The sequence below is a fragment of the Microtus pennsylvanicus genome, chromosome 11, assembly GCF_037038515.1.
Source record: "Microtus pennsylvanicus isolate mMicPen1 chromosome 11, mMicPen1.hap1, whole genome shotgun sequence".
Taxonomy (NCBI): Eukaryota; Metazoa; Chordata; class Mammalia; order Rodentia; family Cricetidae; genus Microtus; species Microtus pennsylvanicus.
This window is the reverse complement of record NC_134589.1, coordinates 15,922,904-15,936,779: the sequence shown is the minus strand read 5'-3', so window position 1 is coordinate 15,936,779 and position 13,876 is coordinate 15,922,904. Positions and strand designations below refer to the sequence as shown.

General features: G+C 51.4%; 1 protein-coding gene across 1 annotated transcript; it reads left to right on the top strand.

Annotated features, from left to right (window-relative positions):
• The first annotated feature begins 4,328 nt into the window (after positions 1-4,328).
• Positions 4,329-13,876, top strand: LOC142831770 (angiotensin-converting enzyme-like protein Ace3). The gene is given in 15 exon segments (XM_075942157.1): positions 4,329-4,349; positions 4,351-4,417; positions 4,507-4,643; positions 4,968-5,126; positions 5,370-5,457; positions 5,589-5,732; positions 6,481-6,672; positions 6,756-6,853; positions 6,941-7,113; positions 7,440-7,663; positions 7,807-7,951; positions 10,149-10,247; positions 10,422-10,544; positions 12,834-13,018; positions 13,518-13,876. Coding segments are annotated over 15 exon segments (2,214 nt in total).

Sequence of the window (13,876 nt, the reverse complement as noted above, 5' to 3'; positions counted from 1 at the left end):
GTCTGTGTCTCTTGTGGGAAAGTCAGGGACAGGACAGTCCAGTAGGCCCCTTTACCAATTGCTACCTTCTCAGACGCTCTCAGAGCAGGAACCGAAATAGTCCCAAGTGCTCTGGCCCCCATCCCCTTCGATCTTTCCCACCGGCCTTCCTGGCACCCTGGTGAGGTGGCCTGGGTCCTGCCACAGCAAGCAGTCCTTGCCCATCCACGCAGTCACCAAGGAAGCAGCTGCGAGCTGCCTCCTGCTTTGCACGTGGATACATATGGAGGGCTCACCCTGTTTCCATGCATCCTGGTCCACACTGACCCCTGTGTGGCTGTCTCGGGTGCAAGGTCCTGGGTGCCCTTCTACTACAGGACCTGACTCACTGAGCGTGCCGAAACCCCACGGTCACTTAGACTCCAGCCACACCAGCTCGGTTGTCCCCTTCGTGAGTGGACAGCCAGGGTTCCCCGATGGAGCCACATCACACAGGCACTGTCCAGGGAAAAGAGCAACAACCAGTGACCACACCATGGAGTCACTGCCGTCGGCCACCTGCTCACCCCAGAGCGCAGACCCTCACTCTGAGCCTTCTTTTGGAAAGCCTACTTGGATTTTGGGGAGTGTCATTTTAAGGAACTTTTTAAAAACATTTTTTCTCTTCATGTTTATGTGGGAAATTTGGAAAAATCTGAATAAAAGCCCATGATAGCAACATCAAGAAGTTCAAGCACTGCTAACACTTTGGTGTGTCTCATCCCAGCCTTTCCCCCCAATACATAAACAGGATAATGTAAATAGAATGCCAGTGTATTTGGTGTGTCTCCCCCCCCCAAACATAAATGCATCCACTCTTAAGTATTAATTATCAAATCCAGCTCTTGGCCGAGTGGAAGTTGGTCAGATTTCTGGGACATAATCTTCCAGCCTGGTCGCACCTCTGTTAGGACCCTCAGCCCAAACTGTCCCTAGGCTTTGCTGATATTTTCACAGCTCCAATTTGGGGCCCCTAATATTCTTAGCCTGGTTTTTACTGCTCAGTCTCTAGAGTGTGTGTGTGTGTGTGTGTCTGTGTGTGCACATGTGTGTACGTGTGTGTGTCTGTTTGTGTGTCTGTGTCTGTGCAGGCCTCTCCCATGTAGGATAGGGAGTTGAGGAATTTTGGATTTGCAAGAGGGTAGGACATTTGCAATTCAGCAAGACAATGAAACTTATAAACATGCCTTCCAGACTGTTCCAATCCGTACGTATACCACAGATGTTAGTTCCTCACCCCACCCCCTTCCCAACCTGTGTTTTGCAGTTTGTTTGCCAGACAAAGGTCATTGTCACATGACCTCGTTTCCTATTTTTATAAACTACAGAGGTTCATGCTGCCTTTCAGGGCTGTGGGCATCGTGAGGTCACCAGCCTTCACCCAAAGGACCCAGTGAGCTTCAGACTGAGGGCAAAGAATTCCAAGTCTTATCTACTGGACTTTGTGCATGTGTGTGTGTGTGTGTGTGTGTGTCTTTGCACACGCACGTGTGTGCTCACATGCTCCAGCACCCAGAAGAAGACATCTCCCCTGCCAAAGGGTTCTGTGGGCGGAGCTCGGGTTTCAGGCTTGCACAGCAAGACCTTTGCCCTACTGTGCCCTCTTGCCAGGCCCCCACCTTATTTATTTTTATTGTACAGCAGGCAGGGCACGTGCACATGCAGATAGCATGGGCCTCTGTGGAGGTCAGAGGACAACTTGCAGAAGTTGGTTCCTTCCTTCTACTGTGTGGGACCCGGTTGTCAGGCTTGGCACCTTTACCGAGTCATTTCACCAGCTATCCCCCCCTCCCCCCCCGTTAGTTTTGGGGACAAAGTTTCTCTCTGAACCAGGAGCTTGTCAACTCCACTAGCCACTGGCCAGAAGCCCGAAAGATCCTACTGTTGCTGCTCCTGCCAGATCTGGACATGCACTGCTATGCCCAGCTTTTACAAGGGTTCTGGGGATTTGAACTCAGGTCCTTACACTTGCAGAGCAAGCACTTTCCCAACTGAATCATCATCCTAGTCCTCCCTCGGCACTTTCTAAAACATGGTTGTTTTGGACTTTTTTTGTGTTTTGAGACATGAGTCTTACTATGTATTCCAGACTGAATCTCAGATTCTCAATCCTCCTGCCTCAGCTTCCTGAGTGCCGGGATCTTATGCATTTGCCAACATTCTTAAGCACTACACTTGTTCAAACTCCTGTTTATGCTTCCTCGGGTGAGTGAGGCGGGGTGGGGTCGACCTGAAAGTTGGCAAAGATGATCCTCCTGCCTCAGCATTCCAAGTACTGAAATTATAGGCGTGAGCCACCATACTTGGTCATCTGGCCAGTACATATTTTTCACGACTCATTCATGGGTTTTATTTTGTTTTAAATTGCATTTATTTATTGGGGATTGCTTACCACAGTACACCGGGGAGGTTTGAGGACAACTTCGAGGTCCTTCCTCAGCGGGATCTGTTTTATTTCACCGTCCCTGTCACTGAGGGCAAGCTCTGGAAGTAGAGCATTTGCATTTGAGTCCAGCTGCCATTATTCATCAGTTGTGTGTCTGTGAGCATGTTCCTCAGCCCCTTCTTCTTGTCTCCATCTGAAGGGGGTCTCGATCAAAGTGCCTACCTCAGGGGCTTGTTACAAAGACAGTGCTGGTGAAAGTCCCCCACCATGCCCAGTCCCTGGAAGGTGCTGTGTGGGGCTGGCTACCGTAGTCACAACTGACCCTAGATTTTTCTCTTCTGTTTGAGAAGGTTGACTCCTGAGTCATCTGTCTATGTGAGGGGCAGATGCCGTTCAGTCAGTAGAGTGCCTGCCTGACATTCACAGAGCTCAGACCTAATCCCCAGAATCACATAAACCAGGGCTAGGGAGCTAGGAGAAGAATCAGGAGTTCAAGGCCCCAAGAGATCCTTCCTATAAAGAAAGAGGTCAGGGCTGGAAGGAAAGAGGGAAGGAAGGAAAAAGAAATGAAGCCTTTTGGCTTCCTACTTTATGGAAGATGTCACATCTATACTGTAGGAGGTCTGCAGCTTTGAGGCAGAGGTGCTGTGACCTCCCTCATGGCCATAGGGCTTCAGCCCCTGCTCCCTTCTCCACTGTCTTCTTTGTCTACTATCTGGAGAGCCCCTTTTCTCCTTTTCTAGCTCAGCTCTGCATTTTGCGGACATGGGGATACATGCCTTTGATTCCAGGATTCCCCAGGTAAAGGCAGAAACAGTTTAGTTCAAGACCAGCCTTAGGCAAGACTCCATCTCAACGATGCAGAACCTCATGCTCTTTCCAACGGGGCTCTTGCCATGCTCCATCCTGCTTTATCAACACGCCTATACTTGAAGCAAGAGGGCTTCCCTCTATGTTTAACCAGTCCAGCCCTCTTTCCTTAGATTGTAAATGTCTTGACAACAATGACTAATATTTGGGGGTGGAGTTATTGGTCAGTTTCAATGGTCATGGTGTCAGCAAATGTAATAGGTGTCAGGGTGGGCCTAGGCTGAGGATAGAGGAAACACAGGGTAAAAAGAGTCTGCAGGTACAGGAAAATGAATCCGAGAAAGAAATCCCGAAATGCAACAGATTGGACCGTGCTCCCAAATACCAAGAGCTCGCAGAGAACAGGGTCTCTCGGTTGGCTTGGAAACCAGTCTCAAGTCCTCATAGACATGGATCCTGAGTGGAGGGCAGCAACCACACTTCACACCCCACAGAGCCCTGACGGCTCCTACAGAATCAGGTCTGAAGGAAAGAGCAAGGGAGCCCTGGAGTCAATCGCGTGTCTCCTGAGAGAAAAAGGCCAAAAATACGGCCCTGAGAGAAGTTAGAAGAATCTGGGAAGATGAGGCTTAAGACCTCATCTTAAGAGTCTAAAGACTCAAAAATGTAACTTCTACCCGTGTACCATCCATCCATCATCCATTCATCTATACATCCATCCATCCATCTATCCATCCAACATCCCACTTACTCAAGTGACCCCAGCCTTTGAAGGGGGATGTCCCAACAGTCCCTAGCCAAAGCCCACGGTTTCCTCCAACCCCAGGGAAAAGTGACAAAATAAAACAAGTTCTGACTTAAAAGTCAAATTCTCCTCTTAGCTCTGCCACTAGCTAGCCATGTTCGCCAGGTCACATGACTGGACTCTGCTGGACCTCAGAAGGTCCCTCACCTGCATAATGGGGACAGTTGCACAAGAGGCCGGGTAGGCAATCTTTCTAGTTCCAACATTCTATGGTAGACCCTTTGGCCCCTGATGTCACAAATATGGAGCTGACTCGTGATTGGCCACTGCTTCTCCCAGCTCTGCTGTTCTCTTGGTCATGAGAACAAGATGGACTTGCCCTGGACCTTCCCTGCTTGTGCTCCTCTGTTACGGGCAGCTCTTGCCATGGCTCAGGACTGCGGGACAGCCAAGCTTAGGTACGGATGGGACCTGAAGGAAGGACCAGATAAGAGGACTGGGAAGGGGCAGTCCCTTCCCCAGACCCACATGACCCCCTTCCCTGCAGACGTGTTCTACAACGAAACGCAAGCAAAGTTGTTCCTGAAGTTTTATGAGCAACCAGCCCGAATTGTGTTTAACGAGTTCATGGAGGCCACTTGGAACTATGTCACCAACATCACCAAGCGAAATCGAAGGAACATGGTGTAGTACCATTTACCCCCCCCCCAGGTCCTCCCTCCCCTTGATCTTCTTAGGGATCCTGGGGGTTGGGGATCATAGTTCCTGCCCTGTGTCCATAATATGTAGAAAGAAGGACACTCCAAAACACACGTCAAAATGGACTGCAAGCTCCAGGCCTTTCAGTGGCCTTGAATTTTTTTTTACATAATAATTTCTGGATTATTTGCCCTTGTAAGTTTTACCTCCTTCCTTTTAAGGACTTTGAGGGTGTGGCCTCAGAATTCAGCGTGGGACCCTTACTTCATCCCACATCTGCCACAACCAATATGATCACCTTGTTTGCAGTTTCAGAAGGAGGTGGAGAGGTCTCAGTTCATGTTGTACTTTGGTAGCCGAGCCCGCTTGTTTAAGACAGACCATTTCCAGAACCCGGACGTGAAGCGCATGCTGAGTAAGCTGCAGAACATAGACAAGTCGGCCTTGCCCACGGAGGATCTCCGGGAGGTGATAGACAGAGCCCCAGGCCTCCAAGGCACACACTCCTGCAGCCCAGGGGAGGGCGGGTTAGATTGGAATGGGAACCAAGTGTCTCTGGGGCAGGAGGGGATGCCGGTGGGGAAGAACTAGAGCTTCCTTTAGAGGAGGAGGGGTACTTTAGCCAGGTCTGTCTCTCCTGGCTGGTGAGGCTAGTGTTGGGAGTGGGCCCAAGGGCATGGGTCTGCCCTGGGTGACACCTGCCCCCTCCAGTACAACAGACTTCTGACCTACATGGAGACAACGTATAGTACAGCGGAGGTGTGTCTGGATGAGGGTCCCTGCATGCCTCTGGAGCCTGGTGAGCAACCAAGCCCCACCCCTGACCTCAATTGTGTTCCCTTCCCAGAGGGGAAGCACCTGGGGCGGGATGGGGGTGAGAGTTGAGGTTGATGGGCATGGCATCCCATGTGGCTTCTATTCTGGGTACAGACCTCGAAGAAATCATGGCCACCTCCAGGGACGAGAAGGAACTCCTGTGGGCCTGGCAGCACTGGCGGGATGCCGTGGGCCGCCAGATCCGTCCTGTGTTTGAGCACTATGTCCACCTTAGCAACAAGGCTGCACGATATAATGGTGAGCAGGCTGGGCATAATGTCTTGGGTCAATGGCCAGGAAAAGAAAGAAGCCTATGCTGCAGAGGGTGCAGGCAACAGCAGAATGGTTGTGGACGGGGGAGACGGGGGTGGGGTGGGGCATGAGCCCTGTAACTGACCCTGCAAATAAAGATAGACCCCTGGGCTGGATGCTGGGGAAACCCTAAGACTCTCTAAGTGAAAGGACAGATGTCTGCCTCGTGGACTTCCTCGACTGGGAGGTGAGCGTCATCTAGCAAACACGCATCTCTAATGATGCTTAGTATGAAGCCATGGAGGAAGGGGATGCTCAGGCCAGGGGGAAGAGGAGAGCTTGAAATATATGCTCAGGTCTCTTTGACATTTGCCCCTGTTGGAAAGATAAGTATGGACAGACAAGGAAGAAAGCATCCACACAGAGACCCTGTGCCACCGTGGGAGGAAATCAGGGTTTTAGGAGATTAGAAAGAACCCAGATGACCACAGGGCTTTAGGGTTCAGGACATGGCCCTAGGAAAGGAGAGGACCTTACAAGGCATGATCAGGAGCTCCCACTGTGCTCATCACTAAATATTTTCTACCTCTGAGCTAGTCTAGGGTGGGTGATGCCTGGGGAGATCGTGTTCACGCCTAAGATCGCCCCCCTCTAGGAGCAGGGGGTAGAGATGCTCCCTTAGGGCACGTCCAGGCCTCCTTGCCAGCTCACTGGATGCACGGTGGGGAGCACCAGTGAGTCTCTTCTATCTTAGGGTACAAAGACATGGGGGCTTTGTGGAGAGCCAAGTATGAGTCCAACACCCTGGAGGAAGACCTCGAGCGTCTCTTTGACGAGCTGCAGCCACTCTACCTGAACCTACACGCCTACGTGCGCCGCTCCCTGTTCCGCTACTACGGGCCTGAGGTCATCAACCTGCGAGGCCCCATCCCTGCCCATCTCCTCGGTAAGGGCCAGGCTGGTGGTGGACGCAGACGAGAAGGAAGGCCACTCTTGCCCCGCCCCTTAGCCCCTTCTTCCCCTTTCCAGGGAACATGTGGGCCCAGTCCTGGGACAACATCTTAGACATAGCCCTGCCCTACCCAAAAAAGCCACCTGAGGACGTCACAAAGATCATGAAGAACCAGGTCAGTGCTGATCCTTTGGATGTCCCTGTCCCACAATCCCCTTAGGCAAATGGGCAGACAGAACCGCGACACCTCTTTTCCCCACAGCACTGGAAGCCTGAAAAAATGTTTCAAGAGGCTAACATCTTCATTACCTCCCTGGGACTGTTGCCTGCACCATCTGAATTCTGGGTAAAATCAATGCTGGAGAAGCCAGCTGACGGGCGGGAGGTGGAGTGCCACGCCTCAGCCTGGAACTTCTACAGAGGCAACGACGTCAGGTGTCTACAGCCAGCATGGTCTTCAGCCATCATCCTACGCTCACCTCTCTTCTGTTTCTCCACTGGCCATGTAGCGAGGAGTGGGCAGGGGAGAGCAGGGCTGGGAAAAGGGGGTGAGACTCGGGAGCATGAAAGAGAAGGTGGGTTTGGGTAATAGCAGACATGGTTACTGGGTGGCTATAGGGTCTAGAGTGGGAAAACATGGTAGCCAAGGCCCTCTGGTCTCCTGCTTGATGACCTCAATGCCTTAATGAAGCTTGAATGAAGAAGCTTTAAGTGTCCCCAGGGCATCCCCATGCTCCTTGACCTCTACCCTTTAACCCTAGGATAAAGAAGTGCACCGAGGTGACCATAGAAGACCTGCTCTCCATCTTCCACCAGATGGGCCATATCCAGTACTACTTGCAGTTCCAGAACCTCTCTATAATCTACCAAGAAGGTGCCAGTCCAGCCTTTGAAGAGGCTGTGGGGTCGGTGATCACCCTCTCAGCCTCTTCCCACAAGCACTTGCTCAGCAGGGGTCTGCTCAGTCAACAACACCAGGATTCAGGTGATGGGGGCCAAAGGGATAACGGGAGGGCAGCCTGAGCCTGGGGCTTCAGCTAGGGCTGAGGGGGACTAAAGCCCTCAGGGAAGGCTGAAGAAAGGGAGGACCAAGAAGCTGCCTCCTGATTGCCCTGACCCTATCCCCAGAGGAGGAGGTTAACTTCCTGTTAGGCATTGCCCTGGAGAAGATTGCCTTCATCCCCTTCAGCTACCTGGTAGACGTGTTTCGTTGGAAGGTCTTTGATGGCACTATTACAAAGAGCATCTACAACCAGGAGTGGTGGAACCTCAGGTGGGGACGGTCGATGCTTGACATAAGTGCAGTGCTGATGTCCTGGGAACCTGGGGAAGCCAGGGCGTGTGTGCTGTTAGCCATTACCAGGCAAAAATATACAGACTGGATGCATAGAGCCAGTATGGTGGCCGCGAGGCCTCGTTCTGACTCTGGTGTCAGTAGTGAGCAGGTCTTTTAACTTTCCGAGGCTTCTGTCTCGTCTGTGAACTGGGGACCCTGGCAGTGGCTCTGTCTGCTCTGTGAGTGGCCAGGAATCTCACACCATGAAATCAACTAGGCCTCTCTGAGAACAGAGTGGTAACTGGATGTTGTGGCCCATACCTGTAATCCTAACACCTGGGAGGTGGAGGCAGGAGGATCAAGAGGCAGGAGGAGAGGTCAGGGTCTTGCAGACATGCAAGGTCCAGCAGCTTGTTGGCTACCTAGCCAGTTGGAGATCTGATGTAGGATGTCTTTCTGTATGCTATGAATATGTGTCTCTGAGTGGTTGTCTTGTCAGTGGCTGTGGGGACTGGTGGGCTGAGAGAAACCATGAGAGATGGAGAAAACTCTCCACTTACAGAGGTCAGCCTGGACCTCTGTGAGATTCTGTCTTCAAAAGACAAATGCAAAAAGAAAGAAAGAAAGAAAGAAAGAAAGAAAGAAAGAAAGAAAGAAAGAAAGAAAGAAAGAAAAAGCAAAAGCCCAGAAAAATGACAGTGATCAACAAGCGGGTCCCTGCTGCCTACTCCCTCCACAGAAGGCCAGGTGGAGAGACGGGAGAGGTCTGAGCACTTTGCTTGCTGGAAAGAGTTCCCATGGGAGAGAGGCAGGCCATCACCCCAACACACATCCATGCTGGAAACTCAGCACCCCCAGACTACAGAAAAATTCAGTGGCTGTTAAGCAGATTGGACAGAAAATACTCATAACTAAGGCTTCTCCATGTCCGTAAGGTGTCAGATTACCAAGTCTAAGATTTCTGGTCACACGGGTGACCTATATACAGCTGTGCACCAGGCCCTTATGGTTGTTTAGATCTTTGCAGCTGCCCTGGCTCAATGAGCTTTTCAGCGGCCGACACTCAGAGGTCATATGACCAGCCCAGGTCACACCACATTCTAACATGTTCTTCCATTAGTCCTGCCCCTCCCGGTCTCCCGGACAGTGTGCTCAGCAGTCCTTGGCCTGTGTCCTCCAAGTGTGGCCACACCAGCCATCAGGGCACCCAAAGGGGGCCCCTTTCCCTCCTCCATCACCCATGTCCACCATCAACCAGCCAATGGAACCCAGGGGCAGACTGAGGGCCGCCATTCCTTGGGTTGTTAAGAGCACCCTCAGGAAAGAAGCCCCACCACCCTGTTAACTTCAGGGTCTGGTCAGAGGTACCAAATGAGCCAACAATACAACAATGAACCTTTCCATTGGTATCCCTCCCAAAGCTGGGCATTCCACCCATTTCACGACAAAACTCAGATTCCCTCAGTCACGTGGTGCCCACAGCCACACAGCTCAGAGGACCCACACCAGAGCTCCAGGTGACTGAAGTGTGCCTGCGACTATCTCCTGGGTCTTGCTACCGGTTCCCAGGCCTTAAAACTTTGGCTGACTGTTCTGTAAAATGTAAACAGTCAATACTACAACAGCACAGGGACACTTCTGGGGTTTTGTTGCCTTTGATTTTGTTTTTTGTTGTTGTTTTTCAAGACAGGGTTTCTCTGTGTAGCCCAGGCTGTCCTGGAACTCACTCTGTAGACCACTTGAGCCTTGAACTCAGAAATCTGCCTACCTCTGCCTCCTAAGTGCTGGGAATAAAGGCGTGTGTCACCATGCTTGGATTTCCGTTTTCTTCTTAGCATTGTTTAGATAAAATGACCTGTTTCCTGGTCTATAGTCTAATTCCATCATTAGGACAGACACAAGCAAGTACCCGACCTCACTCAGTCCTTTGCTGGCATCTCCACAGAGACCAGGCCGGTGGCGAGAGACAGGGAGTCCGCTTGAAGAGCAGCTGACATGCTCAGTCACTGTTAACCACCGTTCCTGCCACTTCTGAGCCTTGGTGTGTTCTCACTTGTTTAGTCGAGGCAAATGCACAGAACAGTCTCTGCAAGGCAGGCCCAGATTGGCTGAACACACACACACACTTCAAACAAGAAAAGGCTCTGAGAACCTTTCAGAATCCAGGGCCAAGCCCCTATCTCTCTCCCACCAGGTTGAAGTACCAGGGCCTGTGCCCACCTGTTCCTCGATCAGAAGAAGATTTTGACCCCGGGGCCAAGTTCCACATTCCTGCCAGTGTGCCCTATGTCCGGTAAAGGTCTGGGCCCCGTTGGGAGAGCTGGCTGGGATCTGGGAAACAGGGGGACTGGGTGGGGAAACTCCAGGAAGTACAAAGATGGGCTTCTGTAGCCATTGCACGGCCAGCAGGTCTGGGTTTCCCAAGCCCGACCTCCCCTCTGCAGTGGCCTTCTCCTTCTCCTCCCAGGTACTTCCTCAGCCTGGTGCTCCAGTTCCAGTTTCATGAAGCACTGTGCAAGGCCTCAGGCCACGCGGGCCCTCTGCACCGGTGTGACATCTACAACTCCAAGGTGGCCGGAAAGATGCTGGGGTGAGCATCACATCCCCCTCGTTTCCACTCAGTTCTCACTGTCTCACAACAGGGCTGATCAGCCACCCTGTGTGCAGCAGGGGGCAGTAGACCACATCATAAATGAATCCTCTAATACCAAAAAGGAGACGGAAGTAGAGAAGGCTTTAGTGACTATGTCGAGGGTCAGGAAGTCCAGCCAGAAACCAAATGCAGACATGGAAGAAAAAGATGTGTCGTCTTCACGTCAGAGTGGCGTGCAGGAAAAGGGAGGAGAGGTGAGGGAGGGACTTTGGAAGTGAAGGGGGCAGGAAGTTGGCGTTACTAAGCCTGCCTTGACAGTCCACTCGATAGCCTAACGGGAGAAAGGGCTCATTTTATAAAAAAAAAAAAAAGAAAAGAAAAGAAAAGAAAGCTTCTTCACAAAATGGTCAAGTGTGAGGAGCCAGAAACCCAAGTCCCAGTTCATTGAGATATTTATGGGCTCCGGTGTGGGGAAAGGTGATTGGGAGTAAAGAGAACACGAAGCAACTAAATCTGGAAGATTTATTCAGGTTTCCTCAGGTTCACAGGGAAGGGAGTAGAGCAGAAAAAAGGGAGATTCTTTCCAAGTCTCCTGCCTAACATAGTGTCCATGTGCTTCTGCCTTCTGGACCCATCCTCCATGCAAGTACTGGGCTGGTTCTGATGGGAATAGAGGGTGGAAGTGGGCCTTGGCTGCATAGTTTCTTAAAGCCCCCCCCCCAGTCAGGATGGTCCTGCTGTCATCTATGGACTGGATTGTCACTTTGGAGAGTGAGGCAGTGCCCAGCAACCAGGGCGACAGCCCTTTATTAGCGGCTTGTGGTTGGGCTCAGGCAGCCCACAGAGCTGTTTTTACACAGGCAGATTCTCAGCGGTCAACACTATTCTTTCAGTTGTGGTACAAGCAGCCAGGAGGCTGTGGCAGGAGGATCTTGAGTTCAAAGCCAGCTAGTGAGACCTTAGCCCACCCTAGGTTTTTCCTATACCCAGGATCTAATATCTGAAAAACTTGAGTCAGCTGGGACATGATTTATTTTTCCTCTTATTTTATTCTTAACAGCTCTGTGCCTTATTCTCTAGTATTAAATCTTAATAGAGCCAGGTGGTGGTGGCGCACGCCTTTAATCCCAGCACTCGGGAGGCAGAGGCAGGCGGATCTCTGTGAGTTCGAGGCCAGCCTGGACTAGAAGAGCTAGTTCCAGGACAGGCTCCAAAAGCAACAGAGAAACTCTGTCTCGAAAAACCAAAAAGATTTTCCCTCGGCGATTTCTTTTCTCTTTCCTTTTTTCCTTTGTTTTTTTTTTTTTTTTAAATGCTGGGGAATCAAACCCATGCAAATCACACATGTTAGGTGAATGTATCCCATAGTTTCTGCTATATATCCACTGGTTTTCAGTTCCCACGTCTGGCTCCAGTAGCATGCGCAAATCCAGCAAGCGACAAATTCCTTCATCATCGTGTGACTTGGTACTGTGAAAGGCAGATATTTATGGGAGTTCATGTTACTGATGAAGAAACCAAGGCTGAGAGAGGTTAAATGCCTTAGGGTTATACGGTCTCTAAGTAGCATTGCTGGGTTTTGAACCTGGGTACCCCATACAGTGACCTCTAAGCTTCCAAGTCCCATCTCTTTCCTGATTAGACCCTGGAACAACAGGTTGATAGATGTCAGCATCTGCCCAGTGCTGCTGTTTGGCAAGGTCAGGGTAAAGAGCCTGGAGCTCTGGCTTTGGCACCCTCTGCACCTTCCCGTGGTGAAAGCAGCGAGCCTGCCATCTGCCACCAAGTCCTGGGTGTGCCTCAAGACAGCTGATATTTGCACAGCACTGCGGGTGTCACACAGAGAACCTCCCATGGTCACTTGAATTCTCTCAATCCTTCCCTGTGTGGCCAAGAAGGTCCAAAGGGCTGTAGCTATCACAAATACATTAGGGTAAAAAGAGGCGCAGGCTGGCTGCCTGTTTGAGTTGAGAACAATACCCACGGTAACACTAAGGCCAATCAGCAGCAAGAGCTGGAATCTATCACTTCCCAGAATGCTAGCAGCCCTGTCCTGCTACCTCCACTTACGGAGATGAGAACGAAGCCTCAGCTGAGTTATTTGTCCAGGGTATCACAGGGACGGAGCTGAGTGTCACCCCGGGTGAATCTTGCTCCTATCTACTGTGCTGAGCTCTGGGGTCCTGGCTGGTGAAGTTCGGAAGTTAGAACCTTGTATACTGAGGGCTCCCAGCGGCACCCACTGACACTCCTACACAGTCTCACAGATGACCCCACTCCCCCCAGGGATGTCCTGAAGCTGGGTTCCAGCCGGCCCTGGCAGGAGGTCCTAAAGGAGATGACTGGACAGTCCAATATATCCGCCAAGTCCTTCTTGTCCTACTTCAAGCCGCTGCTGCACTGGCTGGTGAATGAGAACGTGAAGCAGGGGGATATCCTTGGCTGGCTGGACTACAGCTGTTCTTTTGAAGGTTGGACAAAACTAACTTTGGCCCCAGTTCTGATGCAGCTTGAGGCCCTGCCCTACCCTGCTCTGGGTCAATCCTAAACTCTAGTCAGTTTATGGCCTGGCATGGGCCAGCACAGTAGAGTTCAGTAAACCCCAAATGTACCAGGCCAGGGACAACCTCAGTCAGTTCCATGGTCCATACACAGTTCTTATCTGTATGATTCCCTTGTACATCATCCAGCCAAGACTGCCGTGCTGGCCTCTGGTCAGTGGGCAGAAGCCCCCAAGCTGAGCTCTGTGGGTTACATCACCCCACCCGCCTACATCTTCTCTTCCTTTTTTTTTTTTTTTTTTTTTTTGTTCCCTTGCTGCAAGGCAATTCCCTCACTTGTGGCCTGAGACCGAGAGAGAAGACAGTGGTCATCAACTCCTTCCTGGCAGTCACAGGGGACCCTAGGACCCCTTCCCCAGGCTTTCTTGCTCTATAAGACGCTTCTATTATTGTTTTTTTTTCCCTACAGAGAAAAGCACAGACAAAGTGTCATTCCTGGGGATGGTGCTGGAACCTGAGCAGGCTCGCCTGGGGCAGTGGGTGCTGCTAAGCATGAGCTTAGCCATGCTCCTCCTCATTCTGGGGCTGGGCTGTAGGCTGCGCTACTTGGAAAAGCAGTCACTGGACAAGGACACAATGATACTCAGCACCCTGCCTTACACCTACTTTCTGGGCATAGCCATGGAACCCCGGAAGGCAGCCCGAAAACAGTGGATCCTGCTGGGTCTCTGCTTCATCCTCACCCTGTGCTTTATTGGCCTGCTCATTCGGATGCTCACCAAACACAGGAGGAAGCCTCCATGGATGAGAGCTGAGTCACAGAGCTAG